Source organism: Mobula hypostoma, chromosome 28 (assembly GCF_963921235.1).
Source record: "Mobula hypostoma chromosome 28, sMobHyp1.1, whole genome shotgun sequence".
Classification (NCBI taxonomy): domain Eukaryota; kingdom Metazoa; phylum Chordata; class Chondrichthyes; order Myliobatiformes; family Myliobatidae; genus Mobula; species Mobula hypostoma.
Genome location: NC_086124.1, coordinates 1,364,513 through 1,388,977, shown reverse-complemented (window position 1 = coordinate 1,388,977; position 24,465 = coordinate 1,364,513). Strand labels below are relative to the sequence as shown.

Genomic DNA, 24,465 nt, shown 5'->3' with positions numbered 1-24,465 from the left:
TACCCCTCCGTTCCCCCCTCTACCCCTCCGTTCCCCCCTCTACCCCTCCGTTTCCCCCTCTACCCCTCCGTTTCCCCCACCCCTCTCACTTTCCCTCTAACTATCCTTCCCCACCTAAAACCCCATACATCTTACCCTCCCCAACACCCCTTCCCACCCCACTGTACCCCTCTACCTCCTCCCTCCATACCCCATCTGTCTATCCTCCCCAAAACCCCCTCTCACCCCTCTGTACCCCCTCTCGCTCCTCTGTTCCCCCCTTGCCCCACTCTCTGTCCACCCTCCCCATCTCCCCTTCTTACTTCTCTATACCCTCCAACACCTCCCCTCCCCTTCTCACACATCCCCTCTCCGTCCACCCTCCACAACTCCACTCCCACTCTGTACACCTCTTACTCCTCTCCTCCATCCTCCGTACCCTACTCCATCCATCCTCCCCAATTTCCCTTCCACCTCCGTACCCCTCACCCTAACTTTTCCAACACACCTCTCTACCCCTGTCTCTCCCCACTGTTCTCCTCCTCCTGTCCCCTTCTAAATCCCCTGCACCTCTCACCCCAACGCACCATCCCACCCTACTGTACACCTCTACGTCCCCCTCTTCCCCATCCACTCTCCCTTTTCCGGCCATCACCGCCCCCCCCCACTGGGCTCCGAAACTTCTTCCACTCCCGCCCCCCCCCAACCAACCTGGCCCCGACCCTCTTCCCCATCCCCACCTTTCCCTGACCCTCTCCCCCCCCCCACTGGGCCCCAACCCCCTCCCCCCCCGCTGGGCCCCGACCCCCTCTTCCCCCCGGCCAGGCCCAGACCCCCTCTCCCCACACCCCACCCCCCATCCGGGCCTAGGCCCCCTCTTCCCAACCCCACACGGCCCTGTCCCCCTTCCATACACCCCCCCAACCAACCTGGCCCCGACCTTCTTTCCCCATCCCACCAGGCCCCGAACCTCTTACCCTACCCCCCCCACCCTCCTGTATCTAACCCTCTCCCCTCAATCACCCCACCGTCCCCGACCCTCTCCCCTTGGCCCCGTCCCCGTCCCTGTCCCCTCGGCCACCCCACCGTCCCCAACCCTCTCCCCTCGGCTGCCCCCCGTGTTCAACCCTCTCCCCTCGGCCCCCCCCGGTCCCCGACCCTCTCCCCTCGGCCGCCCCCAGTCCCCAACCCTCTCTCCTCGGCCGCCCCGCGCCCCCCTGCCCCACCCTCACCAATCCCACCCCCCAGCCCCGAACCAACCCACCTACCCCCTCGTCCGCCCCACCCTCACCAATCCCACCCCCCAGCCCCGAACCAACCCACCTACCCCCTCATTCCCAAACCCACCCAACTCTCTTCCCCACCCTCCCCAATCCCACCCCCCAGCCCCGAACCTACCCACCTACCCCCTCGACCCTGAACCCTCCTCCTTCCCCCTTCTCCCCCCCCCCACTGGTTCATCTTACCACTTGAAATAGGTTTTGAACTGGGAGGAAGGTGTGAGAGTTATCGGCCTGATGGTTCAGAGCAGAGTTTGAGAGCTGTTGTTCCCAATTTGAATGTTGTTTTGTTCAAAGGGTTTTTTTGCCCTGCATTGATTGATTGCGTATTTGTGATGCTGTTTGTGTTTATGGTGTATTGAGGGTGCCAGGTGTCAAAGCTTTTCGTCATGTAATGGTAGATGGTCTCAAAAGCAAACATTCCAGAGAGCATCGACTCAGTTGTACCTCAGCTACACCTCGTATTTGCAATGCCTGTTCATGTTCACTGTCATTCAACTATACACATCTATAGCTAAATGAGGCATTGTTCCTCTGGGACCACGGTGCAAAAACCCTAACAGCACGTAAAATAACATTAATATATTACTGAAGCTATTTTGTAGATGTACACGCTGGCATATATCACATACAGCTAAATATATAACAGTCATTATCATTTTGTGCCACATTGTATGAAGTGGCGATCGTGGTCTCCATAACCATGACTTTACAGGAGAGGTGACCCCAGCCATTACCAATACTCTTCAGAGATTGTCTGTGGTTGCACAACCAGGGCTTGCAATCTGCACCATACGACCCTCCACCACCTGCTCCCAGTGGCTTTACGTGACCCTGAAATGGGGGTGAGGGGCTAAGCAGGTGCTACACCTCGCCGAAGGGCGGCCTGCAGCAGGCCAGTGGAGGGAAGGAGGGCCTTGCACCCTCTTTGGTAGGGATGTATCTCTACCCTGCCACCCACAGTGGTATTGCTATTGGTGCTGTCACGTAGCAGGATGTTCAAGAGAGTCACAGCCTTGGGGGGGTGGAAGCAGCTGTTACCCAGCCTTGTTCTTGTACCTTCTGCTTGACAGTAGGATAAGAGACTGTGTGACCCTTGGAAGGAGTACTTGACAATGCTGAGGGCTCTGCAAATATCTTGCTTCTGGTGTATGTCCTGGGAAGGGGGTGGGAGAGGAGAGAGATCCTGATTCTCGGAATCCATTGCAGGAACACGTGGTCAGATGTCTTGCAATTCCCACACAGACGGTGATTCAGCTGGTCAGGACACTTTCGATGGTGCTTCGGTAGAATGGGGGCAGGGAGCCTCACCAACCTCAACCTCCTGAGGAAGTGGGTGTGCTGCTGTACGTGCTTTCTTGACTTAACACCATGTTGAGGGACCTAGTGAGTTCATCCACAGTGTGCACTCCAGGAAACTTTGTGCTCCTGACTCTCCATGGAGGAGCCGTTACAAAACCTTTGCTACCTCAGCTCCCTTGTTAAGGTCAATAAAGCATTTGGTGACAGTTGAAGCTGGTACTTTATGCTGAACTTAAGTTATTTAAATTGAAGAGCTGAGGGGAGTGCGGGAGCAAGAGTATTGTGGGGAAAGTGACGCATGAACGATTAAATTGCGGGGGACCTTGTTGAAATATGTGCTTCATTGTTGGTCCCTGGTGAGGTTCCAGAGGACGGGAGGGTGCCTAACGTTGTTCCGTTGTTCAGGAAAGGAAGCAGGGACGGGGGCAGGGCCAGGGGGCCAGTGTGTGCCTGAGCTCAGGCAATGGGGACAAGCAGGGGGCATGCATGGAGCAGTTGGGCCGAAAGGCCTGTGTCTGTGCTTTGTGACTCTATTATACACCCAGCCACAATTGTAAATATTAAGTCAGTCATATACAGCAGAAACAAATGAAACGAAAAGCATTGGTCAGACTACATTTGAGGTAATGTGAGCAGTTTTGGGCCCCTTATCAAAGAAAGGAGCCAGCCTTGGTTCATTATGTTGTTGTAGCTGGGGTTGGTAATGGGGACAAGCTCCCACTGTTAAATGCTCCAAATAACTTGCATCTCAGATAGCCTCTGACAACCTTGTCCAGCTCTGAGTCTGCACATGTGGCTTAACTACTAAGCTCAGTCAAACCATTTCTACTGTCAGAAGGGGCAAAGGCAGGGTACTAGCACCTTTAAGCCAGTCGTTTAGACAGGTGGGGCTTGTCAGCTGTGCTTACCTGGGAGAAGGAAAACTGATCTCAGACCACCACTGCCCTGCAGCTATACCCACTCATGGGGAAGGCTTTGGGAATTTACCCCAAGGGAAAAATCTGGAGCTGGAGTCCCTAAGGCCGTCCTACGTTGAGTTCAACATTGACTGGTAACTCCTGCGACACTGCTGGTGCCAAGTTGTATCGGTCTCTGCTGTTCCAATAGGTCCATCAGCTGCATGGAGAGGGGGTTCCTGCTCTCCATATTGTACTGCCTTAGCTTGACCCTGACCAACGGAGGCCTCAGATCTAAGAAAGGATGTGCTGGCATTGGGGAGGATCCAGAAAGGATTCACAGGAATGATTCTGAGAATGAAAGGGTTAATATATGAAGCGTGATTGATGGCTCTGGGCTAATACTTGCCGGTGTTTAGGAGGATGGGGGTGGGAGGGTTCTCATTGAAACATGGAATATTGAAAGACCTAGATAGAGCGGATGTGAAGGGGATGTATGCCGTAATGGGGGAGTCCAGGGCACAGCCTCGGAATGGAAGGATGCCTCTTCAGAACAGAGATGGGGAGGAATTTCTTTAGCCAGTGTGCGGTGAGTCTGTGGAATTCATTGCCTCCGGCTGTTCTGGAGGCCAAGTCATGGAGCACATTTAAAGCAGAGGTTGATAGCTTGATTAATAAGGGCATCAAAGATTACAGGGAGAAGGTAGGAGAATGGGATTGACAGGGTTAATAAATCAGCCATGATGGAATGGCAGAGCAGACTCAATGGGCTGAATAGCCTAATTCTACTCCTGTGTCTTGTGGTAAGAGTCAGATACGTTAGGCACATTTAACAGACTCTGACATGTGCATAATAGAAAAATGAAGGACTGAAAGTTTAGCACATCCCGTACCTGCTGTAGTGTTCTGGGGAGTTGTCTTCATTCAGAGGACATTGAAGGCTAATAAGGCAGCAGAAGGACAATCTATTTATTTAAAGAAGGTCTTGTAGATTTTAGCTTTTCAGCTTTGCATCCAAGTTTACAGGGTGGGAGCTGTGAAGGGCTTGATGGGAATGCATGGTTCTGTACTGTGTAGGCAGCTGTGGCTGGTATACATGTTGAACTGTAGTACAGCGACTGGTCATGATGAGCATTGGCGGCTCAGGGAGACAAGGTTAGTTGCTCTGTTTAGAACCTCTTTTGGCAGGATGGTGGCTAGGAATTCCTTATAACTGCTGTCTCAGTAATTCGGTAAGTAAATTTACCAAAATTTCCTCGGGATTAATAAAGTATATCTATCTATCTAAATTACCAATTTTCTTGGAGGTGAAGGTGATCTGCTTGAAATTATGTGGCTTCAGGAAGATTTTTGGACTGACCATATTGGGGAAAAAAGCAAATATAAATTCTGAACAAAAAAAATAAAACCACAGAAGCTGAGGTTTTTAAGATTAAATGAAAAGTGCTGTAGTCACTCACAGGTCCTGCGGCATCTGTGAAAAGAGTGAGAGCTAATGATTTGTGTCTGAACTGGGAAAGAGAAACAAGTTAGTTTCAGTTGCTGAGAATGTAGGGGAAGAAGCTGAACAAAGAATAAACTCAGGGTGAAACTAAGTAATTAAATATGGTGCTTATTCTAAGTACAGGAGGTTCTTCAGATGCTGGAGATCCAAAGCAACACGCACAAAATGCAGTAGAAACTCAGCAGGTCAGGCAGTGTCCATGAAGAGGAATAACCAGTCAATGTTTCATATCAAGACTGGAAAGGAAGGAGAAGATACGAGATAAAGAAGGTGATAGATGGGGGAGAGTGTCACTAATAGCAGTGTTGTGGGGCAGGTACTGTTTGGAGTGTGTTGAGTAGTTTGAACCACGTGGGAAAACGGCATAGTCTCCATTTCCTGGTAAAATTGCTAATTTCATCGTGAATGTAGGCAGGAAAATGTGATCTGTTTAGAGTTTGTGAATGAGAGATATTTGATCTGGTATTGTATTGGAATAAAGTGAATGGAAATGAAAAAGGTACTGTAATCTCAGCAGATCAGGCAGCATCTCGGAAGGAAATGAGCGCTGTTTCAGGTCCAGGGACTTTTGTCAGAACTGGGAAAGAGCAAAACTGAGCCAAAATTACTGGTTTTTTGATCAGCAGAAATGGCTGCTTCTCATACAGAGAGTGGGTTTTGATCCTGAGTGTTGTAGGCAGATAGATCTGAGTGTAATGGAGAATTAAAGTGGCAGGTGACTGGAAGCCCAGCATTCACAAAATGGTCATCTCTATACTGGACAAACCAGATGCAGATTGCAAGTTTTCCACTGAACAATTATCCAATGTGGAAGCTGAATACAGTACCCTAGCTTGGAAGAAGGGCATGTGAATTGCTCATCACCTGGAAAATGTTTGAATACTTGGATGGTGAAAGAGGAGAAGATGAAATGGCAGGTGTTGCTCCAACCTCACTCCTTCCGAACGCTCTGCTCTCCACTCCCTCTGCACCAATCCTAACCTTACTATAAAACCTGCTGATAAGTGGGGTGCTGTTGTAGTCTGGCGTATTGACCTCTACCTTGCCAAAGCACAGCGACAACTTGCTGATACTTCCTCTTATTTACCCCTCGATCATGACCCCACTAAGCAGCACCAGGCCATTGTCTCCCACACCATCACCAACCTTATCAGCTCTGGGGATCTCCCATCCACTGCCACCATCCTTGTAGTTCCCACACCCCGCACTTCCTGTTTCTACCTCCTACCCAAGATCCACAAACCTAACTGTCCAGGTAGACCCATTGTCTCAGATTGCTCCTGCCCCAACAAACTCATTTCTGCATACCTCGACAGTGTTTTATCCCCCCCGTGTTCAATCCCTTCCCACCTATGTTCGTGACACTTCTCATGCTCTGAATTTTTTCAATGATTTTAAGTTCCCTGGCCCCCACAGCTTTATTTTCACCATGAATGTCCAGTCCCTATATACCTCCATCCCCCACCAGGAAGGTCTCAAAGCTCTCCGCTTCTTTTTGGATTCCAGACCTAACCATTTCCCCTCTACCACCACTCTCCTCCGTCTAGTGGAATTAGTCCTTACCCTTAATAATTTCTCCTTTGGCTCCTCCCACTTCCTCCAAACTAAAGGTGTAGCCATGGGCATTCATATGGGTCCTAGCTATGCCTGCCTTTTTGTTGGCTTTGTGGAACAATCCATGTTCCAAGCCTATACTGGTATCCGTCCCCCATTTTTCCTTAGCTACATCGACGACTGCATTGGCACTGCTTCTTGCACGCATTCTGAGCTCGTTGACTTCATTAACTTTGCCTCCAACTTTCACCCTGCCCTCAAATTTACCTAATCCATTTCCAACACCTCCCTCCCCTTTCTTGATCTTTCTGTCTCTATCTCTGGAGACAGCTTATGTACTGATATCTACTATAAGCCTACGGACTCTCACAGCTACCTGGACTATTCCTCTTCCCACCCTATCTCTTGCGAAAATGCCATCCCCTTCTCGCAATTCCTCTGTCTCCACTGCATCTGCTCTCAGGATGAGGCTTTTCATTCCAGGACGAAGGAGATGTCTTCCTTTTTTAAAGAAAGGGGCTTCCCTTCCTCCACCATCAACTCTGCTCTCAAACTCATCTCTCCCATGCACATCTGCTCTCACCCCATCCTCCCGCCAGCCCACTGGGAATAGGGTTCTCCTTGTCCTCACCTACCACCCCACCAGCCTCCGGGTCCAACATATAATTCTCCGTAACTTCCGCCACCTCCCAACAGGATCCCACCACTAAGCACATCTTTCCCTCTCCCTGTCTCCGCTTTCCGCAGGGATCGCTCCCTATGCGACTCCCTTGTCCATTCGTTCCCCCCCATCCCTTCCCACCGATCTCCCTTCCGGCACTTATCCTTGTAAGCGGAACAAGTGCTGCACATGCCCTTACACTTCCTCCCACACCACCATTCAGGGCCCCAGACAGTCCTTCCAGCTGAGGCAATACTTCACCTGTGAGTCGGCTGGGGTGATATACTGCGTCCGGTGCTCCCGATGCGGCCTTCTATTTATTGGCGAGACCCGATGCAGACTGGGAGACCGTTTCGCTGAACACCTACGCTCTGTCCGCCAGAGAAAGCAGAATCTCCTAGTGGCCACACATTTTAATTCCATGTCCCATTCCCATTCTGATGTGTCCATCCATGGCCTCCTCTACTGTCAAGATGAAGCCACACTCAGGTTGGAGGAACAACACCATATATTCCGTCTGGGTAGCCTCCAACCTGATGGCATGAACACTGACTTCTCTAACTTCTGTTAATGCCCCTCCTCCCCTTCTTACCCCATCCTTATTTATTTATTATCTCTTTTTTTCCCCCCTTTCTTTCTCTCTCTTTTCTCCCTCTGTCCCTCGCACTATATCTTCCTCTGATGCTCCCCTCCCCATTTCTTTCTCCCTAGGCCTCCCGCCCCGTGATCCTCTCCCTTCTCCAGCCTGGTATCCCTTTTGCCAATCAACTTCCCAGCTCTTAGCTCCATCCTTCCCCCTCCTGTCTTCTCCTATCATTTCGGATCTCCGCCTCTCCCTCCCACTTTCAAATTTCTCACTATCTCTTCTTTCAGTTCGTCCTGACGAAGGGTCTCGGCCCGAAACGTCGACTGTACCTCGTCCCATAGATGCTGCCTGGCCTGCTGCGTTCACCAGCATTTTGTGTGTGGTGTTGCATTTCCTGTGTCTACACAGGAGACGGTTAGTGTGTGGAAGAGTCGATTGACAAAGGGAGCAATCCCCTCAAAATGCAAAAAGAAATATTGTTTTGGAGTTGGCAAAAATTATGAAGTGAAGAGAAATTAAGGGTACGTCCACACTACGCTGGATAATTTTGAAAACGCTGGTTTCGAGTAAAAACGACAGGCGTACACACTAAGCGTTTTTCAAAATATCTCTGTCCATACTAGCACGGATATTTGGGCGAATCTCCTCTACTGGGCACGTGCAGGACACACAGAAAACAAGCGAAGAGGAAATGGTATACTTGGTGCGCGTTTGTCCAGTTACAGAGTAGAAAAACTTAAAAGGAATTGCTCTTGGCTCTCATGCAGGAGGACTTAAAACTAAAAAAAACACAAATACTGGAGCGTATTGAGGCAACCGACAGGGAGTTCACAGACAGTATGACCCAGCTAACGACGAACATTGGAAAAACTGACTAGCTCTGTTGCATTAATAAAGCACCTTGTTAAATGTGTAAAACATGTCTTGCATCAGTGTTATCTTGTATTTCCGTACAATGTTACATTAGGCTGGGTTACACATCTATTGTCAGAGAAGTACTTGCATAAATAGGTAAACCACCTTCATACAAGCAAGGACAGAAACAGGGCAAAGTGAGTTAACTTATTTATTCAGTAAGCTATGGATCAAAGTATTTGGTGAGTACATTTCTAACTCTTCTGGCTTCAGTCTCGTTGCCGTCTGTTCTGAAATTGTTAGGTTCTGCGAAGCGCAGAATCAAATATCGCTGTGATTGTACGCTCTAACATCAATTGTTTGGCGACAATAAAGTAGTAAGAATAATAATAAGAAAACAATGAAATGCAGCGCTGCCGTCATCTGTTCCGGCACGTCATGACAACGGTTTTAAAAAGCTCCGGTTACCCACTACACACTGCAACGGATATTAGGCGTTTTCAGATTTATTCACTCTGGAGACCGTTTCTGAAAATCTCCATTTTCGGGGGCTGAAAACACCGTTTCAGTGTGGATGGAAGGTCAAAGCGAAGAGAAAAAGCTTTGTTTTCAAAATTATCCGGCGTAGTGTGGACGTAGCCTAAGTGATTAAGAAGTTTAAATGGCCCATTTATGATCTTTTGTTGATTTGTAGGTTCTCTGTTTTTTTTTATTTCTTATGATTGAGATCTTTAAGCTGATGTGATGGTGTGCTGTGTTCCAAACTGTTTAGTAAACTATGCTAGCTGCTCTGGCGATTTATAAGTTCAGCCCTTGTTGCCTACTGATGTAATTAACAGGGAGTTTGAATAGGTTTTTCATTTTCTTGGCAAGAGTATATAATGTTTTTGCTGATTTAGGTGAAAAGCAGCTGCCTCTAAGCCTTTGCCATCACTTTGATTGATGCTTTCAGGTAAATGAGCACATGCAAGTTACTGCAAAACCTTAGTAATAACTTGATCGAATGGCTTTTTAAACAATAGTTAAATGTTTTCATGTGTGCCAGATAGAGCGGGTAGGGACTCAGTTCCCTGAAGTAGGATTCAGCTGGGATTACTGCTGACCGCCATCCATTGACCCTGACGATTGAGTATGTATAAAAGCAGAAATCAGCTGAATTACATGTGACCATCTCCCCAACTGTACAGTGGTGTAGCTTTGCAGATGTGTCGATGGATTGACTGGAAAATTGCCATTTTTACTGGTCTGTGTAAATGTAGTGACAGTTTTGAAGTAGAGTGCTAATTCATTTACTAGACATACAGCCAGACGCTGTGATTTATTGACGTAGAGATCAGAGTTTAAATCCCATCTTTGGCTGCGGTGGAATAAAAATACTAATTATTAAATAAATTTTTTAAATCTCAAACAGTTTTTTTTAAAAAAAAAAGGAGTGTATTGCTGAAAACATCAGCTTCCTTGTTCTGAGGGGAAGGAGGTCGTTCTTTAATCTGGTCTGTACGTGACTTCAGACCCAGAATTGTAGTCTATTCCTCATTGCCTCAGTTGAAACGGCCACTAGAAATCAACAGTCAGCACCATGGGAATATGTTGCTGTGATACCATCAGGAGAGAAAGGATTACACCGGGGGATACCTGCACGATTTTTGTACATTTTGTTCAAACTTTGTGCAACTTGAATATGATTTCTGATCTGGGTCTTTAAATGTTCCGAAGCTTGAAAGATTAGAAAACCAGTCCTAAGGAGTCCTGGAAAGTCTAAAAGTCTGGGACTTAAAACATTAAGAGTGCAAAGCAAGAGAAGAGTTGTTGTAGTGGTCAGTGGGAAGCCTCCAAAAGTGAAATTTTAAGAGTACAAAACTTGTATGTGCCCATCAGAATAAAAGGCAAGCTTAAGAAACTTAGGGAACTTTGGTTTCAAGAAGTATTGAAGCCCTTGTTTGAAATTGAGTCCATTGATTGTGGGAACATTTCAGCGATGGGGCAAATGAGTGAAGTTATCCCCTTTGGGTCAAGTGGCTAATAGTTGGGAGGTAGTAACTGTTTTGAACCTGACAGTGTGAGTCTTGAGGGTCCTGTACTACCTTTCTGATGGCAGCAGTGAGAAGAGAGCATGACACCATGATTTGGGTTGTAGTGGAGAGCAAAGAACACTCAAAGCTTGCGGCAGGATCTGGAGCAGCTGGAAAAATATGCTGAAAATGGTGGATGGAATTTAATGTAGACAAGTGTGAAGTGTTGTACTTTGGGGGAACCAACCAGGGTAGCTCTTACATGGTGAACGGGAGGACACTGAGGGGTGCAGGAGAGCAAAGGGATCTGGGAATACAGGTTCATCTATCATCGAAACTGGCATCACAGATTTAAAAAAAGAGGAAAGCTTTTGGCATATTAGCCTGCAAAAGTCAAGTACAGGAGATGGATATTATGTTGAAGTTGTATAAGACATTGGTAAGGCCTAATTTGGAGTATTGTGTGCAGTTTTGGACATCTACCTACAGGAAAGGTGTGAATAAGGTTGAAGAAGTACAGAGAAAACTTAAGAATGTTGCTGGGACTGGAGGATTTGAATTATAATGAGATGTGGCAAAGTTGTTTCTCATGATGGGGGAGTCTAGTACGAGAGGGCATGACTTAAGGATTGAAGGGCACCCATTCAGAACAGAAATGCGAAGAAATTTTTTTAGTCAGAGGGTGGTGAATCTATGGAATTTGTTGCCATGGGCAGCAGTGGAGGCCAAGTCATTGGGTGTATTTAAGGTAGCGATTGATATGTATCTGAGTAGCCAGGGCATCAAAGATTATGGTGAGAAGGTGGGGGAGTGGGACTAAATGGGAGAATGGATCAGCTCATGATAACATGGCGGAGCAGACTCGATGGGCCGAATGGCTGACTTCTCCTTTGTCTTATGGTCTATAAGGAAAGATTGTGTAGGTTAGGACCGTATTCTTTAGAATGTTGAAGATTGAGGGGAGATTTAATAGAGGTATACCAAATTATGAGGGGTTTAGATAGGGTAAATGCAAGCAGGCTTTTTCCACTGAGGTTGGGTAGGACTACAACTAGAGGTCATGGGTTAAGGATGAAAGGTGAAAAGTTTAAGGGGAGCGTGAAGGGAAACTTCTTCACTCAGAGGGTCATGAGAGTATGAAATGAGCTGACACTGCAAACTCGATTTCAACTTCTCTAAGTTTGGACAGGTATGTGGATGGTAGAGATTTGGAGGGCTATGTTGGTATAGCTGTCCACCTGGTTCCCCCCTCCAAGAAGTGGTTGTTTAAAGCCATCTCTCCTTAATTCCTTTGGCCACGTGTTCCTGTGGAAAATCTTTCAGTCTCTGTATTCCATGATATTTGACACAGATAGCAAAGCTAAAATTGCAAACTATGAACAGAAAATGCTGGACAAAGGCTCTTTGACCTCAAATAATCTGTGTGGTCTGACCTGTGAGTATTTTCAGCCTTTTCTGTTTTTATTTTAGCTCTTCAACTGCAATTTCTATTATCCTCTTCAGTCCTCAGGTTGCTACTTTTGTGGTCCAGTTTTATATTTCTCCTTGTAATCTATGTGCGGGAGCACATCTCTCTTACCTTTGTTATTGAAGAAGGGTCTCGGCCGGAAACGTCAACCGTCTCTTCATAGATGCTGCCTGACCTGCTGAGTTCCTCCAGCATTTTGTTTGTGTTGCTTTGGAATTCCAGCACTTGCAGACTTTCTCGTGTTTATGATTTGCATCGCACTAATATGCTTTTTCAACCTTCACAAGAATTGGGTAATTTAAGATATTGTAACTATCTCTCAGATGTCATCAGCAATCTGCATTGACCTTGTTAATACTCTTCACTTGCAGGTGATGTTGGAAATTATTATTATGGACAGGGTCACCCAATGAAACCACATAGAATTCGAATGACCCATAACCTGTTGCTGAATTATGGCTTGTACAGAAAAATGGAAATCTATGTGAGTACAGTTAATTAAAATTTGTTTTTTTTGTGGCCGTGTAGCTTTTTTTGTATTTTATCTGGTGTAATCATGGATCCTGCACAAGTAATTTAGAGTGGGTATATTCATTCTGCCTGAATGCAGTCTTCATCAGGTGCCAGGCAACAGTGAGAGCTCAGCTACAAAAGTTTAAAATTGAGCAATATGTCCATGTAAAAATAAGTGAAAATCTGCCTTAAACTGATGTTTCTGACACGCCTTTCAAGAAGTACCTGTGATGTCATTTTCTTGAAATCCCAGTCAAGAAGTTTCTTTTTTATTTATATTTATGTGTGTGTGTGAAAAGTTTATTTCCCAAAACATTAAGTCCATTTGATTATTTGAGGGTTAGGTAAGTGTCGGTTTTCTAAACTTACCGCATTTATTTTCGGTCTAACTATTTAAGAAATGCCAGTTGCAACAAGTAAGATTAATTAACAGAGTAGCACTTTCTAAACTACTGATTAACCATATTGTACCATGTGTGTAAAGGGAATGTTAACTTTAGCCACTAAAACCACTGTTTTCTGTCAGTTTTCCTCAAAAGAGGTCTCTGCTTCTGAATCCAGAGTTCTGCTAAGCATTCAGAGGGAGCAGTGCTGATCTGTGTGAATGTTACACCTCTGGCAATCAGACACCAGCTTTATAGTTGGTAATGTTTTTCTATGCCATGGTTAAATAATCAGATTTAACTTTCAGGGAAGATTTAAGTATAAAGTATGCACTACAGCAATGTACAGTGAGGTACAAAGATTAACTGACCCATTAATCTGGTCCTAATCAACTGGTCTGCAACGTGCTTTGCTGTAATTATGAGCTTTTTGAAGTAAATATCTGTGTGCAGTTTGTCTTCACCTATGAAAATGTGACACAGACCACTCTGTCATGTGCAGATGCTGATTTTTCAAGATTGGTACAACTTCCTTTATGCTTTTTAACATGTGACAAAGTTTAGATAGTGATTCCAAATCATTTAGGTGGGGGAGGGGGCATTGAATAGTGAACAGTTGGGTAGTGTCTTCCACACTGTGTTGGAAGAGTGTAGTAAAAGTGGCAATTTGTGCATCCAGTCCCAAAACAGAAATGAGTGTTCAGGTGATGTGTTGTAGTCTTGATCGGTGACTAAATAATGTCACTTGCTTTTGGAAGTTGTTTGAATTTTTTTAAATACCTGCCTGAAGGATCATCACATTGAAGGGTGCCTTCCTCTTCCTCAGTGGAGTGGGAGAGGTGGACACAATTACCATAATTGGGTACTTAGGTGAGTAGGAATGGTTTAGAGCAGGGTTTCCCAACATTTTTTAATGCTGTGGATCAATACCATTAATCAAGGGGTTGTGAACCCCTAGTTTAGAGTACTATGGCCCAAGCACAGGTAAATGGGTCTCCATCAGTCTGGTAACTTGATCAGCATGGGACAAGTTCAGCCAAAGGGCCTGTTATCCCTGCTGTGAAACTGTGACTGTCAATGCAAATGTAGAGAGCTAATGACCCAGCACAAATCCAGAAACAGTGTGAGAGAAATGTTGAAAGTTATTGGGGAACAAAGCCATTATTTCACATGAAAAGCAGCAGTGATTGCAATACTATTATTAGATATCCAGTTTGACCCAAAAGCTATTGACACATCAGGTTAACCTAATTAAATGTTTGTTGTGTGTTTTAAAGTATAAAGAATGTCAATCATTGACTGGTTGGAAAATAGTTCAATTTATAACTAGGCTAATGAAACAGTCAGAGCAGCCCAACATTGGCTAAGACCAGCTATACTACACAGTGATGGATGATGAGAAACAGTACAACAAGCTCCTCTGGATCCTCATTAACATTGCCATCATTGATCATGCCGAGGGCCTACAGACTGAACAAGCTGCATAAAGACCCAATCAGGCAGAGCCCGGAACCCCTCTCGCACAACGCATCGAACTTATTCACCTTTCCCCTCCATCAATAGTATGTCTTCAGGGCACATTGTAGAAAAGCACTCATCATAGCCACTGGCGCTGTGGAGGCCAAGTCATTGGGTATATTTAAGGCGTCAAGGGTTGCGGAGAGAAGGCAGGAGAGAGAATAAGATCATAAGGCATAGGAGCAGAATTTGGCCATTCGGTCCATTGAGTCTGCTCCGCCATTCCATCATGGCTGAATTACTATCCCTCTCAACCATTCTTCTGTCTTCTCCCCGTAACCTTTGACGCTTTTCTAATCAAGAACCTATCATTTGCCACTTTAAATATACCCAGTGACTTGGCCTCCACAGCTGCCTGTGGCAATGATTTCTAAAGATTCACTACCCTCCGGTGAAAGGAATTGCTCCTCATCTGTTCTAAATGGAAGTCCCTCTATTCTGAGGCCATGCCTTTGGGTCCTGGATTCCCCACACAGGAAACATCCTTTCCACATCCACTCTGTCTAAGCCTCTCAATATTGAACAGGTTTCAATGAGTTCCCTCCCACCCATTCTTCTAAACTCCAGCTAGTACAGGCCCAGAGCCATCAAAACTCATATGCTAACCCTTTGATTCCCAAAAGCATTCTCATGAATCTCTTCTGGGCTCCAATGCTGCTGTTAGCAAAGCAGCTCAGAACTGCTCATAATTCTCCATGTGCGTTCAGACCAGTGCATTATAAAGCCTCAGCATTACATCCTTGCTCTTGTATTTTAATCCTCTGGAAGTGAATGTTGCATTGCACTTGCCTTCCTTGCCACTGACTCAAACCTTTAGGGAATCCTGCATGAAGACTTTCAAGTTCCTTTGTGCCTCTGATTTTTGAATTTTCTTATTTAGAAGATAGAATGGGGTTGAGGGGAATTATGAATCAGCCATGATAGAATGCTGGATCAGACCCAATGGGCCGAATGGCTTGACTCCACTCCTACCTTCTAAACCCACGTTTGCAACCGTTTGGTGCAATGTCACCCCCAGGTTCCAGTTAGTCCTGATTTGGATGTGGAGCTCTGAAGGCACAGAGAGGTGTCTAATGCAAGCCTTTTTGGCCTTTGGATTCTTGATGGCGGTTTGGAATGGATACAAATGTGTTTGTCCAAAAAACCAGAGGTTTTTGGAAATTGTATAGGACCTTATGAAATTTTAAATGGGCTCTCTTTTGGAAGTTTATGAAAATGACTTTTCATATGTGCTGAAGGGACTATTATTCATAAGTAGAAGTAACTCAGTATTTTCTGAGTGAAGTTGGAATTGTGTGGGTGTTGGAGCATACAGAAATTCAGAAACTTGGAGACATTTCAGCCCATCGGGTTGTTGCTGATCAACAAAGGATATATGTGGGATTGACTCTTAATTCACAGCTCTTGGTCTATAACTCTGTAGTTGTTTGAGCACTCAGTTTCTGATCTCTGTATTTTCATCAAGTTCCTTTTCTTGCATAATTAGATGACATGTTAGACTTCTCTGCAGAGGGATATGGTCCTATCCAGATACACTAGATGTCTCATTTCTGTACGCCTCGGTTAGATTTTCCCATAGTTTGCTCAATCGAAATGAAAATGAGTCAACCTCCCCTCAACTTTGATTTCTTACACTGCCATATGCTTATTTGTTTTGCAAACTAGAACTGTATATGGTCTGTTCCCATTCCACATCTCACTGTGGGCTCCTATGTACCTGCATAAAAAAAAATCTGTAAAGCGAAGATGCTTTTAAAAATAATGAAGTGAAAAATTTCCAAATATCAAAAAATCTATTATGAAGAATAGTAAACTAAAAAAACTAAACCAAATTAATATTTGGTGTGACCACCCTTCACCTTTAAAACGACATAATTTCTCTTAGGTTCACTGTCGTGCATTCGGCTAGTAGGTTGCTCCAAGCATCTTGGAGAACTTTCCACAGTTTGTCTGCAGATTTTGGCTCACTTGCTTCTGTCTCTCCAGGTAGTATCAGGTAGCCTTGCTGATGTTGATATCAGGCCTCTGTGGAGGCCATACCATCTCCTGCAGAACTCCTTTTTCCTGAAGATAATTCTTTATGACTTTGGTCGTGTGGTTGGTCATTATCCTGCTGCAGAATGGATTTGGGACTGATCAGATGCCTCCCTAATGGTATTGCAAGACACATGAGAACCTGCTTGTACTTCTCAGCTTTTGAGGATTCCATTAATTCTGACCAGATTACCAACTCCATTCGTAGAAATACAGCCCCAAGCCTACAGGGAACCTCTGCCGTACTTCACTGCTGGGTGCAGATGCTCATCCATGTAGTGCTCTCCAGCTGTTCTACAGACAAACCTCCTCCTGCTTGAGCCAAAAATTTCAAATTTCAACTGTCAGCGCTGAGCATTTGCTACCGTTAGACCCAGTCCTTGTGTTTCGGTGTGTAGGTGAGTTTCTTGGCTTTGTTTCCACTTCAAAGAAATGGCTTTTTGGCAGCAACTCTTCCACGGAGAACATTTCGGACAAGACTCCTGGGCTGTAGAGGGGAGTGCTTGGGTTCTAGTGGTTTCTATGAGTTCAGAGCTGATGGCAGTGCTAGACTTCTTCCGATTTCGAGGAGACTTCAGTTTGATGCATCTCATCTGCTGCACTATTTCCATGGCTGACCACTGCATTTCTGGTCTTCAACCTTGCCCTTTTCTTTGTGCTTCTTCAGAAGAACTTAGATGGTACATCTTGAAGTTCCTGCCTGCTGTGAAATTACATTTTGGGAGAAACCCTGCTGATGCAGGCTGACTACCTTGTGCCTTGTTCTATGCTTACTCTTGCCATGGTGTAAGCATTAGTGATTTGAAACTTAAACTCACCTTTTAGTTTGAGTGTCCTTTGCCCAGCTTGATTCATTCTTCACCCGTTTCTGTTTGGTAAATCAGTTTAGTTCATTCAACTCATTATGCCATTGATCATTAACATCCCGTTATCTTTGTTTAATCATACACTGGGTTATACATCTACAAACTAATCAAGTCTTCATTTGAAAAGTGGTCTGTTGATACTTTAATGAAATACAAAAATGTCTCTAACATGTAATATTTCTGAAAATGAATGCTTGGAAATCTAAAATTTGCTTTTTTTTCTACTGACACACTAATGCAGAAGACAAAAAAAAAACACAGAGCAAAGTTTATATAAAAATCTAGGATGCGCATCCCAGTAGGTTAAGGGGTCGATGACTGAAGCCCCATCCCAGTAGCTTAAGGGGTCAGTGATCGAAGCCCCATCCCAGTAGCTTAAGGGATTGATGACTGAAGCCCCATCCCAGCAGGTTAAGGGGTCAGTGACCGAAGCCCCATCCCAGTAGGTTAAGGGGTCAGTGATCAAAGTCCTATCCCAGTAGGTTAAGGGGTCAATGACTGAAGCCCCATCCCAGTAGGTTAAGGGGTCAGTGACCTGAAGCCCCATCCCAGTAGCTTAAGGGGTTGATGACCTGAAGCCCCATCCCAGTAGCTTAAGGGGACGGTGATCGAAGCCCCATCCCAGTAGCTTAAGGAGTCAGTGACTGAAGCCCCATCCCAGCAGGTTAAGGGGTCAGTGACTGAAGCCCCATCCCAGCAGGTTAAGGGGTCAGTGACCGAAGCCCCATCCCAGTAGGTTAAGGGGTCAGTGACTGAAGCCCCATCCCAGTAGCTTAAGGGGTTGGTGACTGAAGCCCCATCCCAGTAGCTTAAGGGGTCAGTGATCAAAGTCCTATCCCAGTAGGTTAAGGGGTCAATGACTGAAGCCCCATCCCAGTAGGCTAAGGGGTCAGTGACCTGAAGCCCCATCCCAGTAGCTTAAGGGGATGGTGATCGAAGCCCCATCCCAGTAGCTGAAGGAATCAGTGACTGAAGCCCCATCCCAGTAGGTTAAGGGGTCAGTGACTGAAGCCCCATCCCAGTAGGTTAAGGGGTCGGTGACCAAAACCCCATCCCAGTAGCTTAAGGGGTGTCTATGTTCCTGTAGACTTTTCCTGTTTGTTATGAATTCCTTTGCCAGTTTTTGCCCATCCAAATACGTTGCCTTGCACTCGTCTACGTACTGATTTCATACACTTTAAATACGACCAAAAAAGCTCTCCATATTTTAACTGTTGCATTCCTATCAATCCAATAGGTTGAAATTGTAATTGAATTATAAAGCTTTCCGTTTCTATTCTTCCCAAGCGCCCACACAAAGCATCAGCTGAAGAGATGACGAAGTACCACAGTGACGACTACATTAAGTTCCTGAGGTCCATTCGTCCAGACAACATGTCTGAGTACAGCAAGCAGATGCAACGATGTACGTTGGTATTTCTTTGTCTAGTTCACCTTTACATTGAGGTGGTGTAAGGAAACCTTGTAATTTTAATCTTTCCATTGACTGGTGAAAAATACAGTAGTTTTCAATCTCTCATACCAGGAGCTCAGAAGCGAAACTTGGCAGTTTCAAGATATGTCACCTTTAGTGCCTTTTCTATATTGCATTCTATCTGATAATGAACTAATTACTGATCTTATCCTCAGTCAGATCAGCTTTTATATATCACTTTAAAGTTCCAAGTAAATTTATCAAAGTACGTATATGTCACCCACATACAACCCTGAGATTCATTTTCCTGCGGGCATACTCAGTAAGTCTATAGTTTTGCCACTTTATTTACACACTAAGATTGAATTAAAATCTTCATTATTCACATAGCAACAAAATTCATGGCTTCTCGAATTTTAGAAAACTTTAGATGGTAACATCATTGTAAAAATAAAGCTTTTTTTCCCTCAGTCATTTGTATGCACAGTTGCATTTCGTATGCAGTGACAGGTTGGTCACCTTAGTGTTCTTCGAAGCTACCCAATGAGGTTTGTAATGAACGTTAATACAAATGCCAAGATTGCTAAAGGGTTGCACAAAAACATCTGTGTTTACCATTTTCCCTTTTTTTTTGAGAGTGCTAAATCTTGGGGTTTGTTTCCAGGCCTTTGTGTTGTGCCTTGAGAGTGATTTGTTAAACAGGCAGTTCACAATCTTACCTTCACTTAGAAATTGATATGGTTATAATGGAATTTAACTGGCAATGAAGATGGGAAATATTTGATTTTTCTCCAGATCGTGGATCAAATTAGTTGTCTTATTTAATGGGCTTAATGGTACTGCTCTTACCTGCACCCTTAATTCATTGGGGTAGTAGCTTGTAGACCTGAGTTAGTTATAGTAAACTCTGTTGACCAGTTTTGGCAGGATAAACAAGGTAATGGCCAAGCCGATGAAATAGTAACCAATGGAAATGTCTCTAGGTTTTTCGTCCAGTCATGTTTATCGCTTGATGTTGCTATAAGTTTGCATGTTTTCCTGTTATGAGACTATTCTAAAGTGTGTTTTTCTGTTAGTCAACGTGGGTGAGGATTGCCCAGTATTTGACGGGCTGTTTGAGTTCTGCCAGCTGTCGACTGGAGGTTCAGTCGGTAAGTGACACTGTATAAGTGTACAGTATAGCTAAGCATGTCTATATAGATCTTTCATCTCAGTCCTCCGTCATATTCATTTCTTTCCCTCTGATATTTGTGCAATTTTCTACTCGAATCCAGCTGTCCAATATTCCTTGGCTTGTCCATATAGTGAGTAGCACCTTCCATATTCTAGCCACTCTAGTTAACAAAAAGAAGTATTTCCTCTGACTCTTTTGGATTTATGGATCTCAAGTTTTCACCCTTCTATGGGTGGAAATGTTTCTACAACCAAGCATAAAAACCAGACAAGATGTTTCCATTCTGATTGGTAACCCCTCAGTTCACTTAATCCAGCCTATTCGACAACCACCTCAGTACTGTCACACTTAAAATATTTTGACACTTTTATCTTTATTATGAGGTGATGTTCAGAGACCTTCAAACATCGCTGCTTCCCAACTGTTCTGCAATAAACTTGCATTTATTGCAGACCCATTTCAGTCTTCATGTTAATTAACCATTATTATCACTGTAAATTAAGACTAATTATAGGTTCTGTTGAGTCGAATAGGGAAGCTAATGCTTTTCTCAGTTTCCTTTACCAATTCTTTAGGTAAATTTATTAAGTGCTTGCCAGTGTCCTGTAAATCAAAGCTCCTCTCTGATTTCTCTTCGTCCCCTCTTTGCCCCCCTCCAGCAATTAGCAAAGGGAAGTCTGGCCAATTCAGTTTTCATTTCCACTGCGATTAATTGGAAAACCCTAAAAACCTGGAGCAACTTTCGATTATTTTGTGCAAACTATTGCTCTACCTTGTCGTGTCTATACTGGTTTCAACTGCCTGTGACTATATGTCATCAATATATATGCCTTCATCATAGAATCATAGAAAAGAACAGCACAGAAACAGGCTCTTTGGCCCATCTAGTCCATGTCGTACCATTTAAACTGCCTTTTCCATCAACCTGCACCCTGACCATAGCCCTCCATACCGCTACCATGTACCTATCCAAACTTCTCTTAAACATTGAAATTCGTGTGTTTCCATATTTAATGCGTAAACTACTGTAATAATTGTCATTGGTAAGATGTACATGTTAATATACTCTGGGTATTGTGAATTTCTGCAGCTGGAGCTGTTAAACTGAACAAGCAGCAAACTGATATTGCTGTCAATTGGGCTGGTGGACTTCATCATGCGAAGAAATCCGAAGCATCGGGCTTCTGTTATGTGAATGACATTGTCCTGGCTATTCTTGAATTACTAAAGTAAGTATAATTGGAACTCTGTTACATCACGTGCTGTGTTAACTCCAGAAGCTTTTCTCTGCCATTTGTCCTCTTTCTGCATTTGCTCCCACTTTCTGTTAAAATCAGGAATGAAGCCCTGTGCCCAGAATTGGCGCAAAATGGGAATGGGCCCCTGTGCTTTATGTGTATACCGTACAAATGGGCCTTCGTGAGACCAGACCAGCTTTTAGGGAGCAAAGTTTTTTCAAACCACTTCAGTTTAATATTATTTTCTGCTTTTCAAGGTATCATCAGCGAGTACTGTACATCGATATTGACATTCACCATGGTGATGGTGTTGAAGAAGCTTTTTATACAACCGATAGAGTAATGACTGTTTCATTCCATAAATATGGTGAATATTTCCCTGGTACAGGAGATCTCAGGGTAAGTTTATTTCCTAATGTGCATTTATATGCCAGGCTTTCAAGAAATCCAAGATATTAAAGTGTCGGTGATGTCCCAGTATTGCCCACCCGACCTGGACTGGAATACCTGCAGTTAAGTGCTGGGCGCAGGAGATTTGGCAGAGATTTACATTCCATCTCCGGCTAATGTCAGCTCTATGATGGGTACCGGCCTCCACAGTATCCAAGACATGTTCAAGGAGAGATCCATCATTAAAGACCCCCACCACCCAGGACATGCCCTCTTCTCATTGTTACCCATCAAGAAGGAAGTACAGAAGCCTGAAGAGGCACTCAGCAATTCAGGAACAGCTTCTTCCCCTTTGGCATCCGATTTCTGAATGGACATTGAATGCATAAGCATTACCTCACTACTTTATATTTCTCTTATATTGCAGTACTTATTTTAACCTAGTTATTTGATAGACATATATATATATATACTTAATGTAACTGTTTTTTCCTCTATATTTATTTATCATGCATTTCATTATACTGCTGCCATAAAGTTAACACCTTTCACAACACATGCTGGTGGTATTAAATCTGATCCTTAGGTCAGGGAAGCCAATTATTTGTTTCTTTGTCATGAAAAACCTTGAGGTGAATGAGAAAACTGTCTTTTTACCATCGTCACAGGATAAGTGAGGTCACAGGAAAGCACTCGCAAAAAATCAGAAGTGGCCTTGAACTTGTAGAGAATGTTGAAAGCATAGTAGAGGAACGGAAGGGGGGCTCGGATGCAAACAAAATAGAAGGCATAACTAGATGATGTAAAACAAATTAATGAACCTCAATATGTGTGATAACAAATTATCTGCAACAGCTTGCTGCTTGTAATGTCAACATCCAGCTGTTTCATGGACAGAAATTGGAATGGTGGGAATAGGTCAGGCAGCATTTGTGGAGAAAGGAAGAATGGATACTTTGGGCAATGACATTTTGTACCTTTAGCTATGTGTCTGTCTCCACAGATGCAGCCTGACCTATTCCCACCATTTATTTATTTAGATTTTTATTTCAAGTTTCTAGTGTTTGCAAGTGATACATCATGTGTTGATAGATAGGATTAGTTAGGTTTGGTATCAGAATCAAGTTTAATATCACCGGCATATGTCATGAAATTTTTTGTGTTTATGGTAGCAGTACAACGCAAACCTAATAGAAAAACGTGAATTACAGTAAATATATATAAAATAATTAAATTAAATAAGTAGTGCAAAAATAGAAATAAAAAAGTAGTGAGGTAGTGTTTATGGGTTCAATGTCCATTTAGAAATCAGATGGCAAAGGGGAAGAAACTGTTCCTGAATTGCTGAGTGTGTGTCATCAGGCTCCTGTACCACCTCTGTGATGGTAGCAATGAGAAGAGGGCACGTCCTGGGTGGTGAGGGTCATTAATGATGGATGCCGCCTTTTTGAGGAATTGATCCTTGAAGATGTCCTGAATGCTGTGGGTGCTAGTGCACGTGATGCAGCAGACTAAGTTTACAACTCTCTGCATCTTCTGTGCTGTGCCACCACCCACCTCTGCCATACCAGATGGTGATGCAATCAGTTAGAATGCTCTCCACTGTACATCTGTAGAAATTTGCGAGTGTGTGTGGTACTTTTTCCAAATATTCAGTAACAAAGGTCAAGTGGCCTGATATCAATTGTTAGAATCCATGATTTGAGATTAATGGAGATATTTGAAGGAATGATTCATTCAGGAATGGTGAAAGGGCGTTGACATGAATCAGTACGAGGTATGTATGGAGTGTATAGATTGCTAGAAATAACGAGGCTAGTATTTAGCAAAGGGAATGCCAAAGCTTTTGGGAAGTTTCAAGTAACTTAGTTCAGTGGACAAGCACTTGATAGATGCAATTTAATATTCAAAGTAAATTTTATCATCAAAGTACATATGTCACCTTATAGACCCCTGAGGTTCGCTTTCCTGAGGGCATGCTCAGCAAATCTATAGAATAGTAACTATAACAAAATCAATGAAAGACCGCCCAATTTGGGTGTTCAACCAGAGAATAGAAGGCAACAAACTCTGCAAATACAAAATGAAGAAATAATAATAATAAATAAATAAGCAATAAATATCAAGAATATGTGATGAAGAGTCCTGGAAAGTGAATCCATAGGTTGTGGGAACATTTCAATGAAGGGGCAAGTGAAGTTATCCCCTTTGGTTCAAGAGCCTAATAGTTGAGGTAACTGTTCCTGAACCTGGTGGTGTGAGTCCTGAGGCTCCCGTTCTACCTCCTGATGGCAGCAGTGGGAAGAGAGCATGTTATGGCTAGTGGCATCCCTGATGATGGATGCTGCTTTCCTGTGACAATGTTTCATGTAGATGTGCTCAGTGGTTGGGAGGACTTTACCTGTAATGGACTGGGTTGTATCCACTACTATTTGCAGGATTTTCCATTTAAGGGCACTGCTGTTTTTGTACCAGGCTGTGAGGCAGCTAGTTGACACTCTCCATAACACATCTATTAGAAATTTGTCAAAGTTTTAAATATCATGCCAAATCTTCATAAACTCCTAAGGAAGTAGAGGCGCTACCGTGCTTTCTTTGTAATTTCAGAGGGTAGGTCTTCCGAAATGCTAACTCCTAGGGCACTTAAGTGTGAAGAAAAACATGAGAAGATGGCTGGTAAATAATGGGGTTGAAGCTAACAGATCAAATATGCAATTAAAAATATCTGTATGGAAAGCTGTAGAATTCTGGTCTTACAGGAGCCTAGATTAAGTAATGTGTATTTACACATATTACTTAATCTAGTCTCCTATAAAACCAGGAGACTTAATCTATTTG

General features: G+C 44.0%; 1 protein-coding gene across 1 annotated transcript in view; it reads left to right on the top strand.

Moving 5' to 3' along the window:
* Nucleotides 1–24,465, top strand: part of hdac1 (histone deacetylase 1) — a 36,447-nt gene that overhangs the window by 791 nt on the left and 11,191 nt on the right. Inside the window, exons 2-6 of the mRNA XM_063034734.1 lie at nucleotides 12,469–12,581; nucleotides 18,699–18,816; nucleotides 19,902–19,976; nucleotides 21,090–21,228; nucleotides 21,495–21,636. Coding sequence (XP_062890804.1) covers nucleotides 12,469–12,581; nucleotides 18,699–18,816; nucleotides 19,902–19,976; nucleotides 21,090–21,228; nucleotides 21,495–21,636 — 587 coding nt within the window. The remainder of the gene's footprint in view (nucleotides 1–12,468; nucleotides 12,582–18,698; nucleotides 18,817–19,901; nucleotides 19,977–21,089; nucleotides 21,229–21,494; nucleotides 21,637–24,465) is intronic.